This window comes from Trachurus japonicus, chromosome 5 (assembly GCF_045865225.1).
Source record: "Trachurus japonicus isolate A0001 chromosome 5, Traja_1.0".
Lineage (NCBI taxonomy): Eukaryota > Metazoa > Chordata > Actinopteri > Carangiformes > Carangidae > Trachurus > Trachurus japonicus.
In genome coordinates, this window is record NC_140911.1 from 4,671,535 (window position 1) to 4,696,044 (window position 24,510).

Sequence of the window (24,510 nt, forward strand, 5' to 3'; positions counted from 1 at the left end):
CATCTTTTTATAGTTTCCTGTGAGAACTCGGCAGGTTGATTTCACACAGTTTTATTGAGGTGTTGCTGGGAAACGTTGTGTTTGTTTCTCGTTTCATCGGCTCTGATCACTGCTGGGTTTCAGCTCCCGGAGGCGCAACGATGATGTCATGATGGAGAAGGAGCAGGAAGAGGTGGAGCAGCATTCCTCTAATCTAAGGCAATGCAATGATGCACTGATTCACTGCTTCAATGCTCACACTCCTACTCCTCTTCTTCCTCCACCTCATCTTCCTCCTCCTCCTTTGGGCTCTGTAGCACTTTAACAACGTGATTGGTACCACACTGCAAAAACTCAAAATCTTTCCAAGAATATTTGTCCTTTTACTTGTCAAAATGTCTCATTTCTAGTCAAAACTAAACTCTTTCACTTAAAATAAGACTCATCACCTAGAAATTAACTTGTTTTGAGATAATTTTCACTTGTTTCAAACAAATTTTCACTTGACATGAGTAGAAAAATCTGCCTGTGAAAGCAGGTTTTTTGTGCTTGTAGAAAAACTTGCTCCACTATCAGATTTTTCTACTTATTTCAAGTGAAAATATGCTTTAAAGAAGTAAAACGTGTCTAAAAACAAGATACTTTTTATGTATAACTATGTATGTATAAGTATAAATATACTTATTTTAGGTAGAATGAGATTTGTTTTGACTAGAAATGACATTTTGACTAGAAGTGGACCATATCACCCCAGTCCTCAGATCTCTGCACTGGCTTCCAGTTTCCCACAGAATAGATTTCAAAATACTGCTGATGGTTTACAAAGCATTAGATGGTACAGGGCCAAAATATATCTCTGACCTCCTCCTGCTCCACTATGAGGCGTCCAGACCTCTCAGATCATCTGGTGCTGGTCTTCTATCTGCAGCTAGAGTCAGAGGTGAACAAGGTGAGGCAGCATTTAGTTTATATGCTCCACTATCTGGAACAAACTCCCAGAAACCTGCAGGTCTGCCAGAACCCGCAGTGCCTTTAAATCAACACTGAAGACTTTCATGTTTGCTGACGCCTTTCATTAACTGCACTGTAACATTATTCTCTTATTTTATATCTTTTTTTTTTTAGTTGTTCGGTCTCCCTTTCTGTTTTAATTCTTTCTCTTGTCTGTTTTTAAATAATGTTTGCTTTTTATGTTCTCATTTTGCTAATATGTAAAGCACCTTGAGTTGTCTTGTTGCGGAAATGTGCTATACAAATAAACTTGCCTCGCCTCGCCTCGCCTATTCATTAAGAGCAACAGGAGCTCAAACAAAGGCAAGGCAAGGCAATTTTATTTGTATAGCCCGTTTTACCAACAGTTTGTCTCAAAGGGCTTTACATGGCATCATCCTCTGTCCTTAGACCCTCACATCCACTGAGGAAAAACTCCATGGAAAACCCTTTAAACAGGGAAAATCAGAGAAACCTCAGGGTGAGCAACAGAGGAGGCCTCTGTTGCTCACCCTGAGGTTTCTCTGATTTTCCCCTCACCCAGGATGAGGACCACCCAAAGAGTAATCAAGTGTTAAAAATTATATGAAGGTAAGAGTAAAACATAGATTATATAATAAATCAAATACACACTTTTATATAGGTAACATAATACAGTAGGGCCTATGTTCTCCTTAATTATATAGCTAAGCCATCATGCACAACATTTAACACTACACTTCTCCTTCTTTTTCTCCCTTTCCTTCTACTTCTTCATCAGATAAACGGACATGGGCTGAAGTTTGATGTGTTGAGGTCACAGCTTCTTGTCTGCAGTGATGCAGAACAGACCCAACTCTGCTGCTTCTGTTGTGGAGCAGCAGGAGGAGGTTGTCATTTATCTTAGAGGAGAAGATGCATCAGCACCGGTTAAAGCAGTGATCTCATCATCACCACTGACCATAGAGAGACAGAGGAGGAGGAGGAGGAGGAGGAGGAGGAGGAGGAGTCTGTGCAGCCGTTGCCTCATGTATTAGTGTTGAGAGCAGATTTATTGTGTCAGTGGAGAATCTCTGCTGCTTCATGTTGATATCTGAGTCTGAGGCTCCGACCAGCGAACCAGCATGTCCCAGGTCAGTCTGCTGCTCCTCTAGCGGTTGTTAGAGGAGTTAGAGGAGTTAAAGGAGATGTAGTTCAGTCTGTGTTGTCATGTTCTTCTTATCCATCTTCCTCTTCTCCTCCTTTAGCTCGGTCCAGACGAGGAGGAGCAGCTGCAGCGTCCTGAGGTCACAGAGGAAGATCTGACCGAAGGCAGAAACAGACTGGGCTTCTTAGGTCCGGCCAAGAGCAAGACCATCGAAGTGATGGAGGAGTGTGGTGAGCACACACACACACACACACACACACACACACACACACACACACACACACACACACACACTCTAACACACAGACACACACAGAGCCTATTCCCTCAGATGCAGCCGTCCTGTTTTTCTCTCTGTATCTGACATGACAGTGTAGGAGTGTGTGTGTGTGTGTGTGCACTGCAAAAACTCAAAATCTTACCAAGAATATTTGTCTTATTTCTAGTCAAAACAAATCTAATTATACCTAAAATAAGTATATTTATACATATACATACATAGTTATACATAAAGCAGCTTGTTTTTAGACACTTTTTACTTCTTTCAAGCAGATTTTCACTAGAAATAAGTAGAAAAATCTGATAGTGGAGCAAGTTTTTCTTCCTTATTACAAGCACAAAAAACTTCCTTTCACTGTTCCTTTCAATGTCAAGTGAAAATTGGTTTGAAACAAGTGAAAATTATGTAAAAACAAGTGAATTTTTAGGTGATGAGTCTTATTTAAAGTGGAAAGAGATTAGTTTTGACTAGAAATGAGACATTTTGACAAGAAATAAGACAAATATTCTTAGAAAAAGGTTTTGTGTTTTTGCAGTGCATGAGGGGTGTTTCCCAGGATGAAGTCAAGTTTCCACTCCATATACAGAGAGAAGGGGAGGGAGGGAGGAGGGAGGGAGTGTGTGTTAATGATGGGAGATTCCTGTTTAACTCTGTGTGTGTTGTGTTTCCTGTGCGTCCACACAGAGAAGGCGGGTAAAACTGCTCCCTCCGTGTTCAGCGGCGCCAGATCTGGAGGTGAAACTGTTCTCAACGCTCGATCGACTCGACCGCTGAAGAAGAAGTAGCAGCAAGTAGAAAGAAACATTTTGGACGAGCTCCAGAGGTCACAGAGTCTGAGCTGACGTCTTCTTGTTTCCATGTGGACAGTCTGCTGTCTGCTCCCAGCTGTTTTTAAAGTCACATCAATGAGTGTGTGTTGTTTTTACACTGCAACAGTTCAGTCAGGAGATATTTTTGTATTTACATTAAACTAATAAACACATAAATCTTCATCTTTGAAAGAAAAAATTCTGTGGTTTCCTCTCACTCACTGTTTAAAGATGCAGAAAACACGATATATGTCAGTGGTTCTCAACCTTTTATACATCTAGGACCCTAAATTGACACAAATTAGACCACGGACCCCCATTGGACAAAATTTAGAAGTAAACTCCAGAAATACACGAATATTTATTCTGAGACTGAAGAACATTACCGGTACTTTTTTATACATTTAAATTAGGGGCGTGAGTTTTTGGAAATATTATAGAGACATTTCTGCAAAAGACTGGTCCAATTTCTCCAAAAACATTTAAACATTTCTAGGAAGAAGTGGTAAAAATTCTCAAAAAAAAAAAGTTAAAAATAAAAAAAAAAGCAAAAATTTTCTCAAAAAAAGTGGTAAAATTTCTAAAAAAAAAAAAAAAAAAGTTTTTAAAAAAATCTAGAAAAAAGTGGTAAAATTTAAAAAAAAAAAAAACTTCTAGAAAAAAGTGGTAAAATTTCAAGAAAAAATCAGGGACCCCCATCAAATCTCTCCAGGACCCCACGTTGAAAACCACTGATATGTGTAATATTACTGATGTGTGTTTCTATATTTATATCTGATAAATAAATGTTTCATTGTGGCACAGATCTGAATTCAGTTAGTAAATGTCAGTAAAGTGTAATAATCCATAAATCCATAAATATTAAAAAACACTTGAGTAAGTTCTTGTTTTTCCTTTTTTATTCAAAAAATTATTTTCATCAACAAATGGAATGAATAAAACTTAAAATTTAACACAACTACTGCAGTTAATGTGGCAGAGGTGGAGGTGGATGAGGCAACGCAAACAAACTAAACACTGAAGATGAAGATGAAGACATGAAGTAACATCTGGATGGAAACAGCAGCTCTGCCGTGTCGGTGGAGGAGGAGGAGGAGGAGAAAGACAAATATATACATCCAGTTTTATTTCATGAACTTGTGGTGCTGGTCTTGGAGGATCTTGGCGGAGGACTTGGCGTCGTAGAAGAGCTCGTTGATCTCCTCCACCTGCTCCCGCTCCACGCTCTCCTTGCCCTGCACGCGGCCCAGCAGGCTGGCCGGGGTCAGCAGCTGCACCGCGTATCTGAGGGAAACCAGCAGAGCAGCAGGGGTCAGATACACAGGTTTATAAGTTTACACGTCATTATATGTTTAGATTACAGTTTTTCTCCGTTGGTTTGGCTCATTTTTCGAAACAGAAATCACATTCTCAAAACAACACGGACAAACCTCCAAACCACTTGGCAATTGTTCACAACAGAATTGTATTTCTCATTAATTTCATCACATTGCAAATGTCTCAGTTCATCTTTGTAAATGATTAAAGGGATAGTAGCATTTTTTTTTAAAGTGGGGTTGTATGATCTCCAAATAGCCCTTAAAGCAGAAGTAAGTGATATATTTGTGTTAATATAAGTCTTAAATAGTTATATCTTCCGACAGCAATCACTTACATAGAGTGTTTGGACCGAAACACGGGTCTGTCAGTCCCTCTGCTCTGCTCTGAGCCGAGGAGAAAACTTTTCTCGTATCCTACAGTTTTTATCCAATGAGGAGAGAGAACGGCATGCAGGGCTGTGTGTGCAGCCAAGGAACGCCGTGAATGTGGCGACGTAGGGACGAGGACTGTTATGGTGCGTTCAAGGAAACTCGTATTTTTCCGACCGTGAAGTCGTACCAGTTCGATCTGGTACGAGTTCACCGGTCGGAAGTTACGAGTGGCCGTTATAGTGACTTTCACCGGTAAAACAGGTCGGAAAAACACGAGTGGGTTGCCTGAAACGCTACAAAGTCGTAAGTTGTGACTTGAAGCTGTAATTTACGATTTCAAAAGCCGGCCTGGAACGCAGCATTAGCGAAAACGACCGGACCACTTACTTCTGCTTTAAGTACTTTAATTGCAGTAGAAGACTCTCTGCACTCCTCCCGTTAGCAACGCCAGCCCATAATAGCCCTGCCCAGAGATTTACAACATACATTGTTGTGAATGGACCCAAAGAAACGGACTATTTTCACGGCCTAAGAGAGGTTTTACCTGAAAAAACAAATACACAGTTCCATTGTTCGCTATAATATAATTTTTTCCAGCCCTTCAAAGTGCAGGAAAAACACAGTTTTTATTTGGACCTAACCAACTCACGTATCCCTCCGCCCAGGGTTAGCGCCCGCCGATCAGCAGTTGGTTAGGTCCAAATAAAAACTGTGTTTTTCCTGCACTTTGAAGGGCTGGAAAAAATTATATTATAGCGAACAATGGAACTGTGTATTTGTTTTTTCAGGTAAAACCTCTTTTAGGCCGTGAAAATAGGCCGTTTCTTTGGGTCTGTTCACAACAATGTATGTTGTAAATCTCTGGGCAGGGCTATTATGGGCTGGCGTTGCTAACGGGAGGAGTGCAGAGAGTCTTCTACTGCAATTAAAGTACTTAGGGGCTATTTGTACATCATACAACCACACTTTAAAAAAAATGCTACTATCCCTTTAACACTAGAACGGCCACAGCGGTCAATTTGACCGTTTTGACATTTATATGTGTAATAACTTTGATGATTAAAAACATACAATCCTGCTGGTACCTGACTTTTCCTGAAAGTGTATGTATTTTAATTTTAAATGTTTTTTTAATAAATCACACAAAAGGAAAAGAACTTATGGTCACTTTTACCTATTTCGGCCATGAGCGGTCATTCTGACCGCACGTATTTTCCCGCGGTTAATGTTGCAATTTTGGTTGCTCAGCAACGGCCATTGTTTATGCCAAGTGCCGGTTGTGTTTATCAACATAGTAGTAGTAGTAGTTACATTGGAGCGATAAGGAGACTTCAGACCATAATTCAGACATGTCCACAATAAATAAACGGGAGAAGAGGAGTATGACGGCTGCCTCGGCCTTGGAGATGCTTCAGAACTTGGACAGCGATGATTCTGATGGAGGGGAACTGTCCGAGGTGGAAAGTGACAGCGACCTTTCCTGGATGAATGAAAATGGTTCATCCTCAGAGAGTGAGTCAGAGCCCCTGCCGCGGAAAAGGAGTCGGGTGTCATCGGAGATGGATCCAGATGTTCCGTTCACAGCTGGTGTATCAGGTGAGCTCCGATGTCCTGTCCTGATCACCGACTGTGCTACGTAATGTCCCACTTAGCTTTGTCCTGTGCTGCCCCACGTAATGACCCCACAGTAAGATTATGTCCGCTGCGTAATGGCTCCAGTGCGTAATGCTCCGCCGCGCGTTGCCTTCTCCACTGGCCTATTATTCGATTATTATTAGGCTATTAGCTATTATTATTGGTGTTTTTGTTGTTATAGGCCTTCCTGAATCAGTGCCTGCCCCTGAGCCCACTGTGTTCAGCCCGGAGTCATCTCGGCCGGAGGCCGCTGAGCTCACTGTGTTCACCCCACTGATGGAGTCATCTCGGCCGGAGGCCGCTGAACCTGTGTTCAGCCCGCGGATGGAGTCATCTCAGGCCGCTGTGGAAATGGGGAAGGATGGTACTGTATGGACAGTCCTTCAGCCATCTGAACATCCAGGGAGAAGGCAGAGTCAGAATGTCCTCACTGAAGCTGCTGGCCCCACAGCGCACGCCAAGCGCAATATTGAGGATGCGGTCACTGCTTTTTTGTGTGTCTTTGATGTGGGCATGCTGAAGCATATCAGAGACTGCACTGTGGCTGAAGCGCATCGGCATCTTGGTGACAGCTCATGGGACCTGACAGTGGCTGAACTGAAAGCCTTCATAGCTCTGCTTTACGTCCGTGGAGCGCAGGGTGCAAAAAACATGGAGCTGAACAGCCTGTGGTCGGAGAAATGGGGGTTTACATTTTTCAAGGACACCATGGCCAGGAATCGCTTTAGAGAAATCATGCGATTCCTGCGCTTTGATAAAAAGGAGACCCGACGTGTGAGGCTACAGGATGACAGATTTGCCCTGATATCGGCCACCTGGAGCAAGTTTGTGGAAAACAGCATAGCCTGCTACAAGCCCGGTGCCAACATCACAATCGACGAGCAGCTGTTCCCCACCAAGGCCCGGTGCAAATTCATCCAGTATATGGGGAACAAGCCCGATAAATTCGGCATTAAATTTTGGCTGGCTGCTGATGTCGACAGCAAATACATGCTGAATGGGGCTCCGTATCTGGGAAAGGATGACACTCGGAGCAGAGATCAGCTCGTGGGAGAGAGTGTGGTCCTGAGGCTGGCGGAGCCATTCCTTGGGAAGGGAAGGAATGTCACAACCGACAACTTCTTCACTTCCCTCAAACTGGCCACCACCTTACAGGCTAAGAAGACCAGCCTTGTTGGAACCATGGGGAAAACCAAGCGCGAGTTGCCCCCCTCCGTGAAACAGCAAGCGGAGCTGTTCAGTTCAAAGGTCCTGAAATGTGCGGATGCGACGCTCACAGTATACCAGGGGAAGCCAAGGAAGAATGTGTGCATTCTCAGCACCGTGCACACAACCGTGGGAATCACTGATGGGCCGAAGGCAAAGCCAGAGTCTGTGACGTACTACAACAGCACAAAGTACGGCGTGGACGTCCTGGACCAAATGGCAAGGGGATACTCTGTCAAAGGTGGCACACGGAGATGGCCAGTGGCGGTCTTCTACAACATCCTCGACCTGGCAGGGATCAATGCCCACGTCCTTTTCAAGGAGTGCACCAGCAGTAGAATCCCGCGGAGGAAGTTCCTGCTGCTGCTGGCAGAGGAGTTGAGGGCGGAATTTATGGAAGGGAAGGCAGCGAAGCAGCAGCAGCAGCAGCAGCAGGTGCAACCAAAGTTCCCAAAACGGAGGCAGTGCCAGATAAAGAGAAGCTGCAACCAGAACAAGACGCAAGACACCTGCTCCAAATGCCACAAACCCGTGTGCGGAAACTGCGTGAGCAAAAGGGAGATCACCTGCGCTGACTGTGACGCATAAATAGGCCTGTTTAGGCCTGTTTAGGCCTATTTTGTGTTATAAATGTGTTATAGGCCTATTTTGTGTTATACATGTTTAAAAGCTAGCTTTTTCGATTTTTTTTGTGTTAAAAATGTTAAAATAAAATGATTCAAAATCACTTACTACTTTTGTTGTTAGAAGGCCTATTTATTTAGTTTTTCTAAATTGTTATTATCTTGTTCCGAGTCTTTGAATTCCTGATATGATATAAATATTGATGAATGTATAAGTGTATATAAGTTATTGAAATATATATATTGATGTTATGTTGTTTAAAAAAAGATATAATAACACAATAAATGAATTCATTTTTCAACTGGGTATTTATTGTGAGAGATGACAGAGTTTTGTATCAAAAGGTCATTTTGACCGCTTGTGGCTGTTCTAGTAGGTTTGGAATTCTGGCACTTCTAGTGTTAAGTACAGAGAGCCTACAGTAGCACAATGTCCAAGAGAATAGATCTTATTGATCTAAACTGATTGTTGATTCTCAGTCTAATGGTTGTTCTCTCTAAAACATGTCAGCATCATTTCATTCTATCAGTCATCACATGCACAATAGTCTGTTCAGTTGTCAAAATGAGTCAAGAACATAAAACCATGAATACCATATATTTATTTACAGACTGTAGGCTACTCATCATTTTCTTTGTTTTTGTTTATGTGTTTATATTACAGTATATGATGCTGTATACATTTTCTTTTTACTCTGATGAATGGAAGTTACTTTATGTGTGAATAAAAATGGCTACCTTTCCTTGACAAGCTGAGTGCAATGTGTGATGTCAAAGCTTATAGGCTACTCTTACCCTAAAATCCTGTTTTCATTTTTTTTCAGTTTTACACACAGTTGTATTCTGTATCTAGACAAATAAAACTAGTCCAGTAACTATAGTGAATGAAGCACTGGGCTCAGACTGAGAGGAGACATGAGGACATTTCAATGCTCCTCTGCCATAGAGACAAAACATCTAAACATGTTGACCTGCAGTGACACGATGCCAAAGGGACGATGCATTTTGGGGAAACTGACTATTTCTATGAGAAGGAAATTTAGTTTTGACACATGAGTGAACTGTTTTGAGAGAGAGATGCACTTCTGCCAGTGATCTATGGTGTCGTGCTGAACTGTAACACTGTTTTACCAAATGATCTTAGAGTTTAGAGAATGTCATTTCTGTTTAGAGAAATGAGCCGAACCAACTGAGAGAAACTGTATTATTATATACTGTATGTTATTTATCCTTCAGTCTACCTGAGCGTGGTCTTTGTGCCGATCTCTGCCAGGTGACTCAGAGCCTCCTCGCTGATGTTGATGCCTTCAGTCTGAGCCCGGATCTTGATGATCTGCACACACACACACACACACAGTCTCATCAGGCTGATTTATCTGTAGAAAACATTTAATACACCAGACAAAGTGCTTTTTTATAGAGGCACAGGAACATTCAGGTTTCCCACTCTTTTCTTAACATCATTTTCCATGACATTTCCAGCTGCTCCAGTCTGACAGATGTGTTGTTATCACACCAAACACTAACACATCGCCCGCCCCATGAGTTGAACCTCATTTTGTTCAGTTTGTTTCTATGTTTCTTCCTCCCTCAGCCCCAGAAGTCTGATTTAAAGATGTGTAGTCTGTGGCTCTTTAACTTATCTATGAAATAATATTTGACTTGCTGAGAAATTGTGACAAATTTTATCATAAAACAACATAAAAGCATGTAGTTTTTGTGTTTAAGCCAGGCCGCTCCAGCTCTGAGCTGCTCCTCTATCTGTCACTCAGCAGAGAAAAACCCTCAGGCTCGCTGTCCAACACTGGAAACACTCATCAACTTAAAGTTTTCTCACTAATCTTTTCTTTGGAAAACAAATCCTTAGGGATCTGAAAGAGTCAAACAGAGCTCTGGGAGCTGATGTCACCATGTGATGAATCATTTTCCAGGAAAACTAAAGCTTTTCCAGGACATTTGACTTTTTTTTTCTCATTTTCCATGATTGGAAAATTGATAAACCACTTTCCAGGTTTTCCAGGTTTTCCAGGGCAGGTGAGAACCCTGATACTTTAGAATAACAGACAATAAAAAATACTTTTAAAAGAAAAAGAGAGAAAAAAGCCGGTAAAAGAGGGTTCAAAAGACAATAATAAATAGTTCAGATTTAGAATGATTAAAATCATTAAAATAATGTGTTGATTTAAAGTAAAAACCCTGAACTGACAGTTTAAACAGGGAGACTGTGATCAGTTTCTCAGGTTTTATTATTATTTATAGGTGTGTTTGAGTAAAATTAACACTTTTCTTTTATTCTATAAACTACTGACAACATTTCTCCCAAATTTAAAATAAAAATATTGCCATTTAGAGCTTTTATTTATTTGCAGAAAATGACAACTGGTCAAAATAACAAAAAGGTTCCAGTGTTTTCAGACCTGGAACAATAATGCAAAAGAAAATAAGTTCATATTCATTTTGACACAGCACAACGCTATTTTTTTTTTTTTTTTTTAAACTTAGGAAGAGTTCAGAAATAATAATAATAATCTTCATTAAACATGATGCTGTTCAGTGTCTCATTAAGTAGAGTGAGTTGTGCTCGTGTTGGAATTCAACAGACACTGGAATCAGGGTATATACACAAATCTTTGAGTCAATTTACTACCATTTAATACCTTTTTTCACTACCTTCAGATTTTTTTTAATACCACCACGACATCGAGTTGCACCATTGTCAATCAGAAAGATTTTATGACATGTACATAGATTTTATCATCCAACACTTACTTACATCATTACCATTACTCAGGAGACTCGGTTGCACAACAGGGCATCATCCATAAGTCATCAGGAACATTTGATCAAAAATAAAATATCTTATCATGCCTTTCTCAATCACCAGCCTCTCTCCCCTGATCCCACCCTCACCTGCCCCCCCCCCCTCACTCACCTCACTCCACCTCCCTCCCTCCCTCCCTCCCTCCCTCACCCAGTTTGCCTCGCTCCGTCTTCCTTCCTCACCTCCCTCCCTCACCCAACTCACCTCACTAACTCTTTAAATAAATACCTGGTTCTGTCTCTACCGTCACAGAACACAGTGGTAGGCCATATATATGTTTTTTTTTTACATCAGTGTGAAAAGTTTCAACAATGTCCGCACATCTGCACCGTCGGTCTGTGTCTCACGTGCGTTCCATCTGACCTCAGCTCTCAGTAGAAGCTGCAGCTGCTGCAGGTGTCTGTATCTGTAGCGCTTCGGGGCTTCCTGCCCTTTCAAACGGAGCAGACCCGGACCCGGTCCGACTAAACACCGGGCTGGCGGTAGAAGGTTCATGGAGCTGTGAGCCGCGAATGCATGAAAAAAGAGCACATCGGATGTGCGGCGCGTGACGTGCATCTACATTGACACACACATAGGCTACATCAAGGCGCCTGTCATCTCAATTTAAGTCTTCTGCAAACTTGCATTTTCCCATATTCGAAACGTTTTGCCACACGCTAAAATCCGAAGAGATTCACTAGCACTTCTATCCGCCTGACAACTATGCGCGCGAAGATGATTTTAGATTTCTAGCGGCCAATGAATACAATGAATTGATATGACGTAAATATCATTCCTTTTTTTTTTGAAGTAGCGGCGCAAGCAAGTAATGCTTTATTTATTTTATTACGCCTATTTCATCAAAATAAAACCAGTCATTGTCCAAAAGAAAAAAAAATAATACCTATTCTTTAAAATTAATACCTTTGGACCAAATTTATCACTTTTTAAGGCCATTAAATTTTGCTTTTTTGATTTATCACTTTTTAATACTTTTTAAAACCCCGCGGACACCCTGGGAATGGAAACACGTAGAGAAGCTGATTTATTAGTGGAGCGGTTCAGAGCCGCGTTTGGACCTGATAATAAATCTAGAATATGTTTTGGTCCAAGACCGTTCAGGCTTTTACACCAACAGTCAGGTCTGGACGTCTCTAACTTGAAGCCAGAGCATTAATTATTAATTTTATTACCAATACTGCTGATTATGGTTTTATACTTTTATCCCAACTCTTTTATCTCACTCTGTAAAGCAGATAAGATTTTTGGTTTTATGTTTTTCTTAATGTTTTTGATGACTGTTATTTTTACTTGATCTGTAAAGCACATAACCTTTTCTTCACTGTGTGTGAATAATATTGACTCCGTTAAGGTATTTTTAGCTAGACAATGGGCTCAAATTATAGTTGTAAACAGTTTGTACTTGTATAGTGATGTTCACATTATTTGTGGTTGTAAAATCGCTCTTTGTAAGTATGTGCAGAGTAAAAATTGCATCTGCAATAAAAAAGATATATTTTTTATCTGTTAGCTTAATTGCTAATTAGCAGTTGTTGCAAAGTATTGAATAACTATATAGCATTAGCTTGAAAGCCACAAGTGTCTACAAAATTCACCCAAGATATTTTTTTCAATTTTGATAACAAATAGGAGAATTCAAACCTAAATCAACTTTTAAAAAAGGAGATTGTCTGCACACTTGGATCAGACCAAGCATTCGGTGAAGGTCTTTTGACTGAAGGCTTGTTCTGTTAACTTTGAAAGGTGCTATACAAATAAAGTTTATTATTATCATCATCATCATCATCATCATCATCATCATCAGAGACTCGTAGACAGACGACACATCCCAGTACTGAGACTCACCTGCTTCATCTCCTGCGGCGTGTACAACATGGTGCGGATGATCATGACTCTGTCCAGCAGGTCCAGAGGAATCCCATGAGGAGAGCTGATGTCCTCCGTCCCCCTGGTGGACGACACGGGGTTAACACAACAGACACGGTTATTATAGGTTCAACATGTTCAGTAGTTTTTCAGTTTTTCAGTTTTCTTTTTAATTTCTGTTTAGTTTTAGTGAGTTCAAGCCGTTTTAGTTTAGTTTTTATTTTGGAGGAACTCAGGACTCATTTTTATTTAGTCTTAGTTGTAGTTTTTCAGGTTTTAGAAGAAAGCCTCTGTCAGATCTCTTAAGATCAACTAACACATTTGTTGGATTTTTGCTCTCACATCGAAGGAAACTTATTGTCCAGCATTCAAATCCTCCTTCAGGTATTTAAGAGATAACACAGAGCAACACTTTATATGACCTGACAAATCAATTAAAGAAACTAAACAAAAAAGCAACAACAGCCAAAACACGGGTTAGCCCAAATTATGTCACTATTGTGCCTGGTTCAAAGATACAAACTCAAATGTACAATTCACACGGAATAAAGAAATCAAGTTTAAAAAGAAAGGAAATTATAGGATTTGTCCCTTTTAGTTGCATCCATCCCATAATGTTCCCATCAGGTTCCATTCACTCTTATCTACCTGTGGGTCGTACTCCAAGTCGTTTTCTTCCTGCAGCTTTAGACATCGACAAGAAAACTACAACTAAGCTGCTGTTACCTGATGAAACTTTACTTTACCTAAGTTCAGCATCGATACCTGGAGGTTGGAGATACTTCTAGTTTATTTCAGTTTATTTCAATTTACTAAAAATGTTTTTCACTGCTAGTTTTAGTCTTAGTGAACTCTAATAACCCTGATCTGACCCAGACCAGATCGGTCAGAGCGCCAGACTGACCTGATGAGACAGTTTCCTCTGTTGGAGGCGAACACCACGATGGGGGCGATGGTGCTCTCCAGCGCTCGGTGCAGGTAGGTGAAGCACTCGATGTCCAGCATGTGAACCTCGTCCACAAACAGCACGCCGGGCACCAGCTCGGCCACGCCCTGGTCGATGTAGCGGTTCACCACCTTGTTGATCTCTGCACGCAGCTTATCTGAGGCGGAGGAGGAGAAAAGAGGATGAACTCAAACTGATGAACTATAAAACAACCCAGTCCTGTCTCTTTGATATTGTGTTTTATCCAAACCTGTGATTTCTGTCTTCTTGGGCTTCATCAGTTGTCCCATCATGGAGAGGATGTCCTGTCCGCCCTGAGACCAGACAGTCAGACGTTAGTTTTATTATTATTAGTACAGTTTTTCTCAGCTGCTAAAACACTAAAACCCTTTATTCTCTGAACCAAACTCTCAGTGGCTTAAACTCATTTATTCAATCAAACACTCTTTAAACACTGTTCAAAACTCATCTGTTGTTTTTTTGCAAAACCTTAAACACGTTCTCAGTCACTAACCACATTTCACTAAAACTGTAAACACTGTTATTTAAACCTTTTTCTCTTTAAAAATGGTGCTCAACATGGAAACTCTCTACCGTGCACTCACAATTAATGTTTTTAGGGCAAATGTTTTGCACATTGTTTTCAGGGATGCAAACGGGTCAGGACCAAAAAAGAGAGGAATTTTCCGGGGGGGGGGGGGGGTATTCACCATTAACAAATAAGTACATTTGACAAAAGTCAATTTCCAGTAGTTCAACCCCAACCAAGTAGTGAGTGCATATAGATGGACATAGTTTTCAGAAGGCCAACATTTCTATATTAAAAATGCTTTTTAAAAAAATTCCTTTGCAATATTTCAATTTTGGAGATTCTGATTTTTAGGTCTTCACTGAATAGCCATAATTATTACTATTAAAATAAACTGAATAAATAAAGACATGGGATGTTTCATTGAGTGTGTAATGGACATATAGGCCTATAATGTGTTAGTTTCACTTTAATAGAACACATCGCGGAGGCGACGTCTCTCCTTCACCTCTGAAACGGGGCAGAGCTCCGTGGGAAACACCTGCCTGACACAGCAACGTAGGGAACCGTGCATGTCCGCGGCGCACAGCTCCACAGACATGCACGGGGGGAAAAAACGGCGTCGCCGTCGCACCGACTGCACGCGGCTACGCGCCGCTTTAATGAGCGCGCATGTCGCGCGTCTACTTTGGAGGTCGGCTGTTACCAGTGTAATCAGAGACCATGAATGAGTTCGCCTCAGTTTCACGTGATTGTCACTGTCAGCCTGTTAGAAAAAATTTTTACTGACCCCAGCTGAGACGCTGAAACCCCCCCCCTCCCCCTCCCAAAAACAAAAACTCTTCGGATCTGAACGATTCACACAAGTCACCTAATTGGTCATGAAAAAAGCGAGTTTCGCTTTTCGGCGCGCTGTTGGCATCCCTGTGTTTTTCCTTTTAGATGTTTGCGGACAGTGTCCTTCTTATCTTATTTTGTTTTATGTAACCTACTGTCTTACTATCTGTCTATGTTTATTTTCACAGTCCTATGTCCTAGTGTGAATCTCTCGTAAATACTTTCCAGTTCGGACTTTACTGCAAATGGCAAATAAATGACTCTGACTCTGACTCGCAGCAGAATGTGAACAAAACTTCAACACACTGTCAGCAAGTTTTTTATCTTATTTTCTTTTTATTGAAGGGCTAAATGTAGATATCACTTTGATTATGATATTTTTTTTGCTAAATGCATTTACAATAAACATTTTCTCTCACATAACAACCTGCTCTGAATCAACGGTTTGGAGGTGACAGTTTGACTCTGATGGAAACTCTGGGGTTTTGTGAATGTAGTTGGAAGTTTTAGATTTGTGTTTAAGGTTTTGAGAGAGCAGCAAAATGTGTTTTAGCAATTGTAAAAACAACCTGTAACTGGATGCTACTGTGCAGGATGTCTGTAGGTGTGTACCTGAGGTCTGGCGTTGGCGACGTCCAGGTCGTGCAGCGTGACGTCCTGGACGATCTCCTTCTTCTTGTGGACGTCTCCTTTGGGCAGCGGGACGTATTCCTCCGCCTCCAGGTCGAACTCTGTGGCGAAGGTGTCGCAGCGACCTTGTCTCTGCAGAGACACAGATAAAACACAACCTGTTAATGAGGAAAACATGAAATAGGGCTAAACGAGTATTTCTCCCCATTAATCCATCGACTATTTTTTCAGTTAGTTAATTAAAGCAGAAGTAAGCGATCCGGTGGTTTTGTCTAACTTCCTGTCAGCTGATGGAGTTAGCAGTCCCCGCCCTCGTCATGGATCTATTGGCCCTCGTCCCTACGTCACCACATTCACGTGCATCCCTTGGCTGCACACACAGAGAGGACTGCCCCTTTATGCCGTTCTCTCTCCTCATTGGATAAAGGTTGTAGGATACAAGGAAAGTTTTCTCCTGGGCTCAGAGCAGAGTGACTGACAGACCCGTGTTTCGGTCCAAACACTCTATAGAAGTGATTGCTGTCGGAAGATACAACTATTTAAGACTTAGATTAACACAAACATTCACCTTACTTCTGCTTTAATTGTCAATCAATAAATTTTTTGACTAATCTAGCGATTATTTTTATAAATCTACAAAAACACTGCGGTACGCCATCTCCGTTTTGCAAAGGCTGCACCAAGTCATTTGGCTTTTCTTTAAAATATTTCCACACTTTTGACGTCTTCCATTGTTTTGGTCATTTCTAGACTCTGAATGTAAGACGACTCGTCTTGTTCAGACTTTTTTCAACGGAAAAAAATACCGTCTTATATTCGGGTCGATACGGTACGTGTCGACGCATTTACATCACCGACGTCATCGATTAACCCTCCTGTCGTCCTTCTGTTCTGTTCCCTTCCTCTATGCTTCCTTCTTTCCACAATCCTTTTTCCGTTCCTTCCATCCCTTCGTCCTTACTTCTTCTTCCTTCTTCTTTTGATCCAGTTGGCCCTCCATCTTTCTTTCCTTCCTTCTTTCCTCCCTTCTTCTTTCCTTCTTCCTTCCAAGAACGAATCTGTTCTCTCCCTCCCTCCCTCCATCTATCTTTCCTTCCTTTTGTCCTTCCTTCTTTCCCTTTGTCCTTCCCTCCCTCCTTCCTTCTTTCCCTTTGTCCTTCCTTCTTTCGTCCTTCCTGCCTTCCTTCCTTCCTTCCTTGAACCAGGTGGACAACAGGAGGGTTAAAGGGATAGTAGCATTTTTTTTTAAAGTGGGGTTGTATGATCTACAAATAGCCCCTAAGTACTTTAATTGCAGTAGAAGACTCTCTGCACTCCTCCCGTTAGCAACGCCAGCCCATAATAGCCCTGCCCAGAGATTTACAACATACAGTGTTGTGAACAGACCCAAAGAAACGGCCTATTTTCACGGCCTAAAAGAGGTTTTACCTGGAAAAAAAATACACAGTTCCATTGTTCGCTATAATATAATTTTTCCAGCCCTTCAAAGTTCAGGAAAAACACTGTTTTTATTTGGACCTAACCAACTCACGTATCCCTCCGCCCAGGGTTAGCGCCCGCCGATCAGCAGTTGGTTAGGTCCAAATAAAAACTGTGTTTTTCCTGCACTTTGAAGGGCTGGAAAAAATTATATATTATAGTGAACAATGGAACTGTGTATTTTTTTTCAGGTAAAACCTCTTTTAGGCCGTGAAAATAGGCCGTTTCTTTGGGTCTGTTCACAACACTGTATGTTGTAAATCTCTGGGCAGGGCTATTATGGGCTGGCGTTGCTAACGGGAGGAGTGCAGAGAGTCTTCTACTGCAATTAAAGTACTTAGGGGCTATTTGTAGATCATACAACCCCACTTAAAAAAAAAATGCTACTATCCCTTTAAGTTGATTAATCGGGACAGCACTAAAATAAAATATACAAAGAGGCAGAGCAGGTGTGTGATTGAAGACGCTGGCTGTCCATCACACAGAGGAGAGGAGAGGAGAGGGCACGAGGACATGAGGACTAGGACATAAGGACAGGAGGACAGGAGGACACTAGGACACTAGGACAGGAGAACAGGAGGACAGGAGGACATGTGTCCGGGGGATGAAAGGCTTCAGGTCAGGAGTCGCTGTCAACAGGAACAAATGTCCGTCCAGCCTCGTCCGACCTGAACCTCGGCCACCGGCTCAGATTAAAGGAGCCGTCATGGCAGCCTGTCATCACAGACCACAACCCACCCCCATATACCCCCCCTCCTGCTGCTGCTGCTGGGGGAGGGAGGGGTGGTGGGAGATGGGGGGGAGATAGCAGCAGGAATGAGACGGTACAGTAGAAAGGCAGCGGAGCGGAGAGAAAGGCAGCGGAGCGGAGAGATGAAAGAACGACGGCATGAAGGACGGACGAGACAAAGGAGAGAAAACACTCAGAGATGGAGATGAAATGTTTCAATCCTGAAGTAAAAATATGATTTATTAAAAACATAAAATAATAAATGGAGGTCATATAATGATGTCTTGATACCTTGACAGCTCCACTGTTTGCTTCGATGTAGATGACGTCTCCCACTTCCACTCGCTCTTTGTGCAGACTCTCGTAAATACTGGGATCCAGCTGAGGAGAGAAGCCAGAAGCTCCATGATAAGAGTCTGTATAAACACATCCATATCTATATCCATATCTATATCTATATCTATAAATATTCATTAACTTCTCATTTTATATATTTATTCCAGTCCTGGGATTAGAAAGGAACAGGATGAGGAGAATTTATAAAACTGCTCCGTTCTTAAAACAAGAAAACGCTCACATCAGATGAAATGTCATTATAATGAGCCGATTTATAACAATATACAAATCAAAAACCCATAACTTTTCTATTTTTCTATTACATGTTTTTATGTAATTTCCCTGTTTTTTGCTAATATATCCTCTACAACTGAAAAATATTTGTACAACTTTTTTGTTTTGGACTGTGAAGGAATTCTATATTTTGACACCCACCACAGAAATACACATTATTTTGTTTTTACTTATATTAGTCTGTCTCAATTAATCGTGGTATTAACACCACAATTAGTTAATCATAAAGATTCCTAAATACTGTCACTTTCCAAAAAAGATAATGTCAGAGCTGAATCAGCAGATGTGCACCAAAGTAAAAACAGTCCCTTTATCTAACATAACACTGAATTGGTAGGAATTTAGATGTTAGCCTATCGTTTGTAATTAAAATAAAAATTGGTATAGATGACAATTAATGACTTTAATATTTCAAACATTTCCCCTGGGGATTAATAATTGGTCATATATTAATAGATACTAAATAGTTTGTGTAAATAATTAGTAATGAAAGTATATTTTTGACTATATTTAATTTTACACATTCATAGAGTTGTCAAATTAATTAATGCATAATAATTGTGATAATTGTAACACGGTGATTTAAAAGAAATTTCTTCTGTGATTGTCATCCTGTGAAACTGATGCAAATTGCTTCGGCAATGTTTCAGAAATCTGAGCTTCAGTTGCTAAAGAAGTGTTAATCTGATGATCGCTATGATCAGTGCCAGGATTTGTCAGTGACATTAAAAAGCAGAAATCAAATATTGTCGTGCTGATCAAACAGCTGGAAACAACAGAGTTAGTTTGGATGCACATGCGGAAGAAGATCGCGTTTGATTTGATTATTCGTCATAATATTATGTTGCAATAGACTACTATTAAATTAGGCAATCATGTCAAGTTGAATTCAAGCATGTTAGTACACCTGCGTTGAACATTTATGCTTTAGGTTATCTCATGTATACTCTTCTATAATCATGTAACTATTTGATAATCATGTAAAAAGCTATATTATTCCTCTTGATCATGTTAACTTATTTACATTGTACTACTTAATATGCATTTCTATAATCTTGTTTATATATTCAGGATTAATGATTTAATGTAATTTTTTGTATAAACACTGTATTGTTGGAATAAGTGTTTGATTTAATGTGGACCCCAGGAAGAATAGTCTGCATCTTTATGTAGACTAATGGGGATCCAAAGAATACAATAAACAATTTTGTCTTTGAATCAATTTCCAGGGAAACAGATCTCATATGTTTTTATCAGCTGGACACTGATGTGTAAATGAATAGATAAAGAAATAAAGAAATAAAGAAGACAGATTTCAGCTCCAGCTGTGCCTCTGACCTTGAGCTGCTTGGTGCCTTTCCCCGTCTTGAGGCCGATGATGACGTGGCTGATGGTTTTGCCGTAGCCTCCCATGGGGTTCTCGGTCTCACAGGGGGTCAGCTCCGTCACCTCCCCCTCGTACACCTCCTTCGTCTCTTTGATCCGCAGCCCTGCAGCCGGGCGACATCACAGTGTTACACACACACACACAGACACACACAGACACACACACACACACACATGCAGAGCTCAATCAGGCCTTTATATTACATCCCTGTATCAGCCTTTTATTACAGATGGAGGACGTGTGTGTGCGTGCGCCCGTGAAGCGCCGGGGCATCGCTGTGTGAAACCCGATCACATTCTTGCAGCTCTTTCATGCAGCAGCTCTGAGTGTGTGTGTGTGTGTGTGTGTGTGTGTGTGTGTGTGTGTGAGTGTGTGTGTGTGTGTGTGTGTGTGTGTGAGTGTGTGTGAGCGGCTCTGTGGCAGGTGGAGGTCAGAGCAGAGCGTCTGTCTGTCACGCTGCTCTTATCACCGTGGCGATGACAACCGTCCAATCAGACTCATTCAGGCTGCGGGTCCTGTTCCAGAGTAGGAGAGGCCAGGTGCCGACGAGCCGAGAGGTCCAAGCTTTTCCTGGTTTCCTCCTCTGTGACAGGAAGCAGCAGCTCACAGTTTTCCTTTCCTCTCCTACTCAACACGGCTCAGAGATCGGCTCAGTGTTTCCTTTCAGCTCAGGAGGACAGAGGGAGCACAGACACCTCTCTCTCTGACAAATCTGAGGTTGTTTTACACCACGAGACGCAAATAAAGCGAATTAGATGATTTGACCTCAGAAGCCGTTAAAGGCCGGTCAGTAGAAAAAGGTCCGCTCTCTTTATTATCAAGGTTTCCAGATGTTTGTCTATGAGCTTTAGTGCGGCCAAAAGTTTTGTATTTGAATAAATAAAATCTGAAACTGAAAAAAAAAAGTTTTGATCTCGAATTTTGAGAAATACATCAATGTATTCAACATAAAAACAAGTGTACAACAAGTATTTTCAGGTTAAATATAATTATAATTAACTTCGGCAGTTCTTTTGAATACATTTCTTATTTTCGTTTTTCACATTTTCGTATATATTTTGATATTTGGGATCTTTTTTTGTTTCAGTTCCACATTCAGATTTTCAAATCCTTTTTCTCATTCAGATGTTTGTTTTTCAGTTTCAGACTACGTTGATATGATTTTGGCCGTTTCTGTGTCTGCGATTTTCTTCTGTTGTAGCAGGAACCTGCTGCCAATGTGGTAATAAGTCAAATACCAACATTTAGAATGAAAATAATTATTTAAATTCCTGCTAAGCTTTTTTTCTTCAATTTAAAACAATTTCAAAAAACAGGACTGACCCTAATGCTAAGCCTCAGTTACTTGTCTGGGAATTATATGATCTACAGGTGCATCTCAATAAAATATCATTCAAAAAGTTAATTTATTTCAATTGTTCAATTCAAATAGTGAGACTTGTTTATAAATTCATCACACACAGACTAAAATATTTCATGTCTTTGTTTCTTTTAATTGTGATGATGATTATGGTTTACATTTAATGAAAACCTAAAAATTCAGTATCAGTTTAAAGGTTCAGTAGCTTCAGACTCTGACCTCCACCATGTTCTACTTTATTCATTTGCAGCTGTATATTATTTAACTCACCGATGGCTCTCCTGAAGTTTTCCATCAGCACTTCTGTTTTTTTGATTTCAGACGAGTAGACCTCGCTGCCGACCATCGGACAGAACGGCACCTTGTTCCCCAGGTCCTGAGCGATGCCCAGGGCGAGGGCAGTCTGAGGGGGGGGGGCAGATAAAAGGTGTGAAGGTCATAATCCGTCACGCTCAGTAAAGTCTGACCTCTGTTTTTATTAAACACTGAACTCTCACCTTCCCTGTACCCGGAGGCCCGGCCAGCAGCACCGCTCTGCCCGCCATCTTTTTGGAGCGAATGAGCTCGACGATGATGCCGCAGGCCTGGACAGGGACAACAAATACAGTGTGTTGTTATTTATTGATAAAACAATAATAAAGTGTCGACAAAATTAAGTGGTAACAAACCTCAATAAGTAGAAAACGATGCTTCTTTTAATTAATTAATCTCTTAACACAGAAATCTTTCAATGCATCAATTAATCAGATTAATATTTTTTGATAAACCAATATAAAGATTGTTCATCTTAAAGGGGTCTATCCTTCTTTTTCATATTAAATGTACAACTGTACAAAAGAGTTTAGACATAAATGTTTTGTTTACTGACACATTAGAGCAGCTCAAACCCTGGAGCAAGACCCACCTCTTTTCACTGGCCTTCAACTCACCTTGACACCCTGACTTTTTATTTTATTAGTATAGCTTTCATTTGTTTTACCTAATTTTAGTGATGGTTTTTATTGCCCAAATGTTTATTGTTAATCTATGTAAGTAATTTATGCTGTTTTTATCTACATTGCTGCCACCTGACTGTATTTATGTTGTGCAGCACTTTGTGCTATACAAAAAAAAGGGTTAGGGTTGAGTTGTTTTACTTGACCAACTGTCTAACAATATATTCAGCTTTATAAACGATGAAAGCAGCAGATTCTCATCTTCTCTCCAGTTAAGTTATCATTAGCTGTTTTAGTTGAACTAACTTTAATCAAAGTCATAATTTTCAGTCTCCACATCATTTCCATAGAGAAACAGGTTAATCTGTCAGTGTATGTTACTGTAGTGGCAGTGTATAAATAAAAATGTTGTTACTGTATCTATACACAGCAGATCCATTGATTATACATTTAATCTTTCACCAAAAATAATAAATTATATTAAAAAAACCCCACCACAAATCAGTCAGTGGTGCACCTGCTCTGTCAGTGTTTCTATCTATGGGGAGATATCCCATTACTGTTGGTTGGTTTCCACGACAACAGCACCAACAGCTAAAGAGTTGATCTGTTGATCATTTTAATGTAAATATCATATTCACAAAGTCAATTTCAAACATTTTAACCTCTTGTTTATGGGGTTTGAGGAGGAAACTGAGCAGCACATTAAACCACCTCTGACTTCTAAAACAGCGATGACAGTTAAAACCTTTAGAGCTCATTTTTTAACGTCCTAATGTGATATTTCCTCAGGCTCGATTCTTCATTTTACTGTATATATGCATTAATAACTTTGTCCATTCGTTTGGTTTGTTTGTTCACTAAATTTATCAATAAAGGAGGAAAAAACCTCTCTGTGACCTGAGAGCGAAACAGCGACACCACTGTGCTAGCCACAGTTAGCATGTCAGCGCACTAGAGCTACCGCAGGAATTGAGCTGAATCTTCACTACCAGAAACGTCTTAGCTCTATAAGTCATTAATTAAACTAATAAAAATAATAACACAGATGCAGATGAACACGTTTATCACCTCTCTCGCTGCCTCCTGACCGACCAGACCACATGCGCTCTGTTTAGCGTTCCCGGCCTCGTCCAGCCCGAGTCCTTTAACATGGCTGTGCGAGGCGATCCGCTGTGTTTTAGTTGTGCTTTTCACCTCCTCGATCTTCATTGTTGCGTTGCTTTTTTACAACTCCGCGATGGAAAAACCTATAAAGAAGCGTCAAGTTGTGTAAAAAGTGTCCTAAATGTCTCCGGTTGTTCCTCACGCCGCCACAATCGGCGCCGAAACTCAGTCAAAACACAGGAAAATCCGTTTCCATGTGGGTAACTAGGGAAACCCACCGGAAGTGATACCCACAAGCACCGCCCACTTACACAACCCGGTAAATTGATTGGATCCTGCGAAACAATGAGACACATTCATTGGCTAAAACTTCTTGTCAATCAATTGAAATCCCGCCCTTTGCAGAGTTTTCACCTCCGGTTGTGTTTCAGTTGGTTTGTCGTAGTAGAAACATGAATACATCCATGAGTAGACATAGAAAGATATTTATATCAACAAGCACTATTTATATCTTTATATGTATATAAATATACTTTATAAGTATATTTATCTTTATATGTCTATGGTAGAAACTGCTCGAAACTTGTTGCGAGTAGATCAGAGTCGCAAATTGTATTTATTTATTTACCTTCCTTTTATTTTTTATTATTTTTTTTATTTATTTTGAAGCCATAGCTTTCCTGTTTAGTTTGTTACTGTGTAATAATCTTATTTTTACAGTCTATGGTAATAATACACTCAAACACTGACATGTTTTGCTCAGTTTTGAAGTATAATTTTTATTGTTCGGTTTTTTTTTGTATAGGAATTTATTCTGCGTGTAAGATTTGTATTACTTATAAACAATTAAAATTAAAAGAAAAAAAACTTAGACAACCGCTGATGCTGTGAAATCATTCAACAAAATTCAT

The 24,510-nt window shown here is 40.5% G+C and overlaps 2 protein-coding genes across 2 annotated transcripts; one reads left to right on the forward strand and one right to left on the reverse strand.

Annotated features, from left to right (window-relative positions):
• Positions 1–1,975: 1,975 nt before the first annotated feature.
• On the forward strand, positions 1,976–3,488 carry mustn1a (musculoskeletal, embryonic nuclear protein 1a). The gene is made up of 3 exons (XM_085775722.1): positions 1,976–2,081; positions 2,196–2,325; positions 3,060–3,488. Exons 1-3 carry the CDS (start codon positions 2,073–2,075, stop codon positions 3,158–3,160), a joined length of 240 nt encoding a protein of 79 aa, XP_085631848.1. The 5' UTR covers positions 1,976–2,072; the 3' UTR covers positions 3,161–3,488.
• Positions 3,489–4,072: 584 nt separating this feature from the next.
• ruvbl1 (RuvB-like AAA ATPase 1) lies at positions 4,073–23,884 on the reverse strand. The gene is made up of 11 exons (XM_085775723.1): positions 23,564–23,884; positions 22,055–22,141; positions 21,828–21,960; positions 20,149–20,300; positions 18,472–18,561; positions 15,954–16,103; positions 14,226–14,289; positions 13,934–14,132; positions 13,009–13,111; positions 9,581–9,672; positions 4,073–4,468 (listed from the first exon to the last, which is right to left on the reverse strand). The coding sequence occupies exons 1-11, from the start codon at positions 23,702–23,704 to the stop codon at positions 4,309–4,311; spliced, it is 1,371 nt and encodes a 456-aa protein (XP_085631849.1). The 5' UTR covers positions 23,705–23,884; the 3' UTR covers positions 4,073–4,308.
• Positions 23,885–24,510: the final 626 nt, after the last annotated feature.

What these genes read in the sequence shown, in the direction of transcription:
- mustn1a (XM_085775722.1), top strand. An exon ending in CGAAGTGATGGAGGAGTGTG is followed by an intron (nt 2,326 to 3,059) that starts GTGAGCACACAC and finishes GCGTCCACACAG; the next exon opens with AGAAGGCGGGTAAAACTGCT.
- ruvbl1 (XM_085775723.1), bottom strand. Translation starts at nt 23,704, where the DNA reads ATGAAGATCGAGGAGGTGAAAAGCACAACTAAAACACAGCGGATCGCC. An exon ending in AAACTTCAGGAGAGCCATCG is followed by an intron (nt 20,301 to 21,827) that starts GTGAGTTAAATA and finishes GCCCGGCTGCAG; the next exon opens with GGCTGCGGATCAAAGAGACG. An exon ending in CAAGAAGACAGAAATCACAG is followed by an intron (nt 14,133 to 14,225) that starts GTTTGGATAAAA and finishes CCTCCGCCTCAG; the next exon opens with ATAAGCTGCGTGCAGAGATC.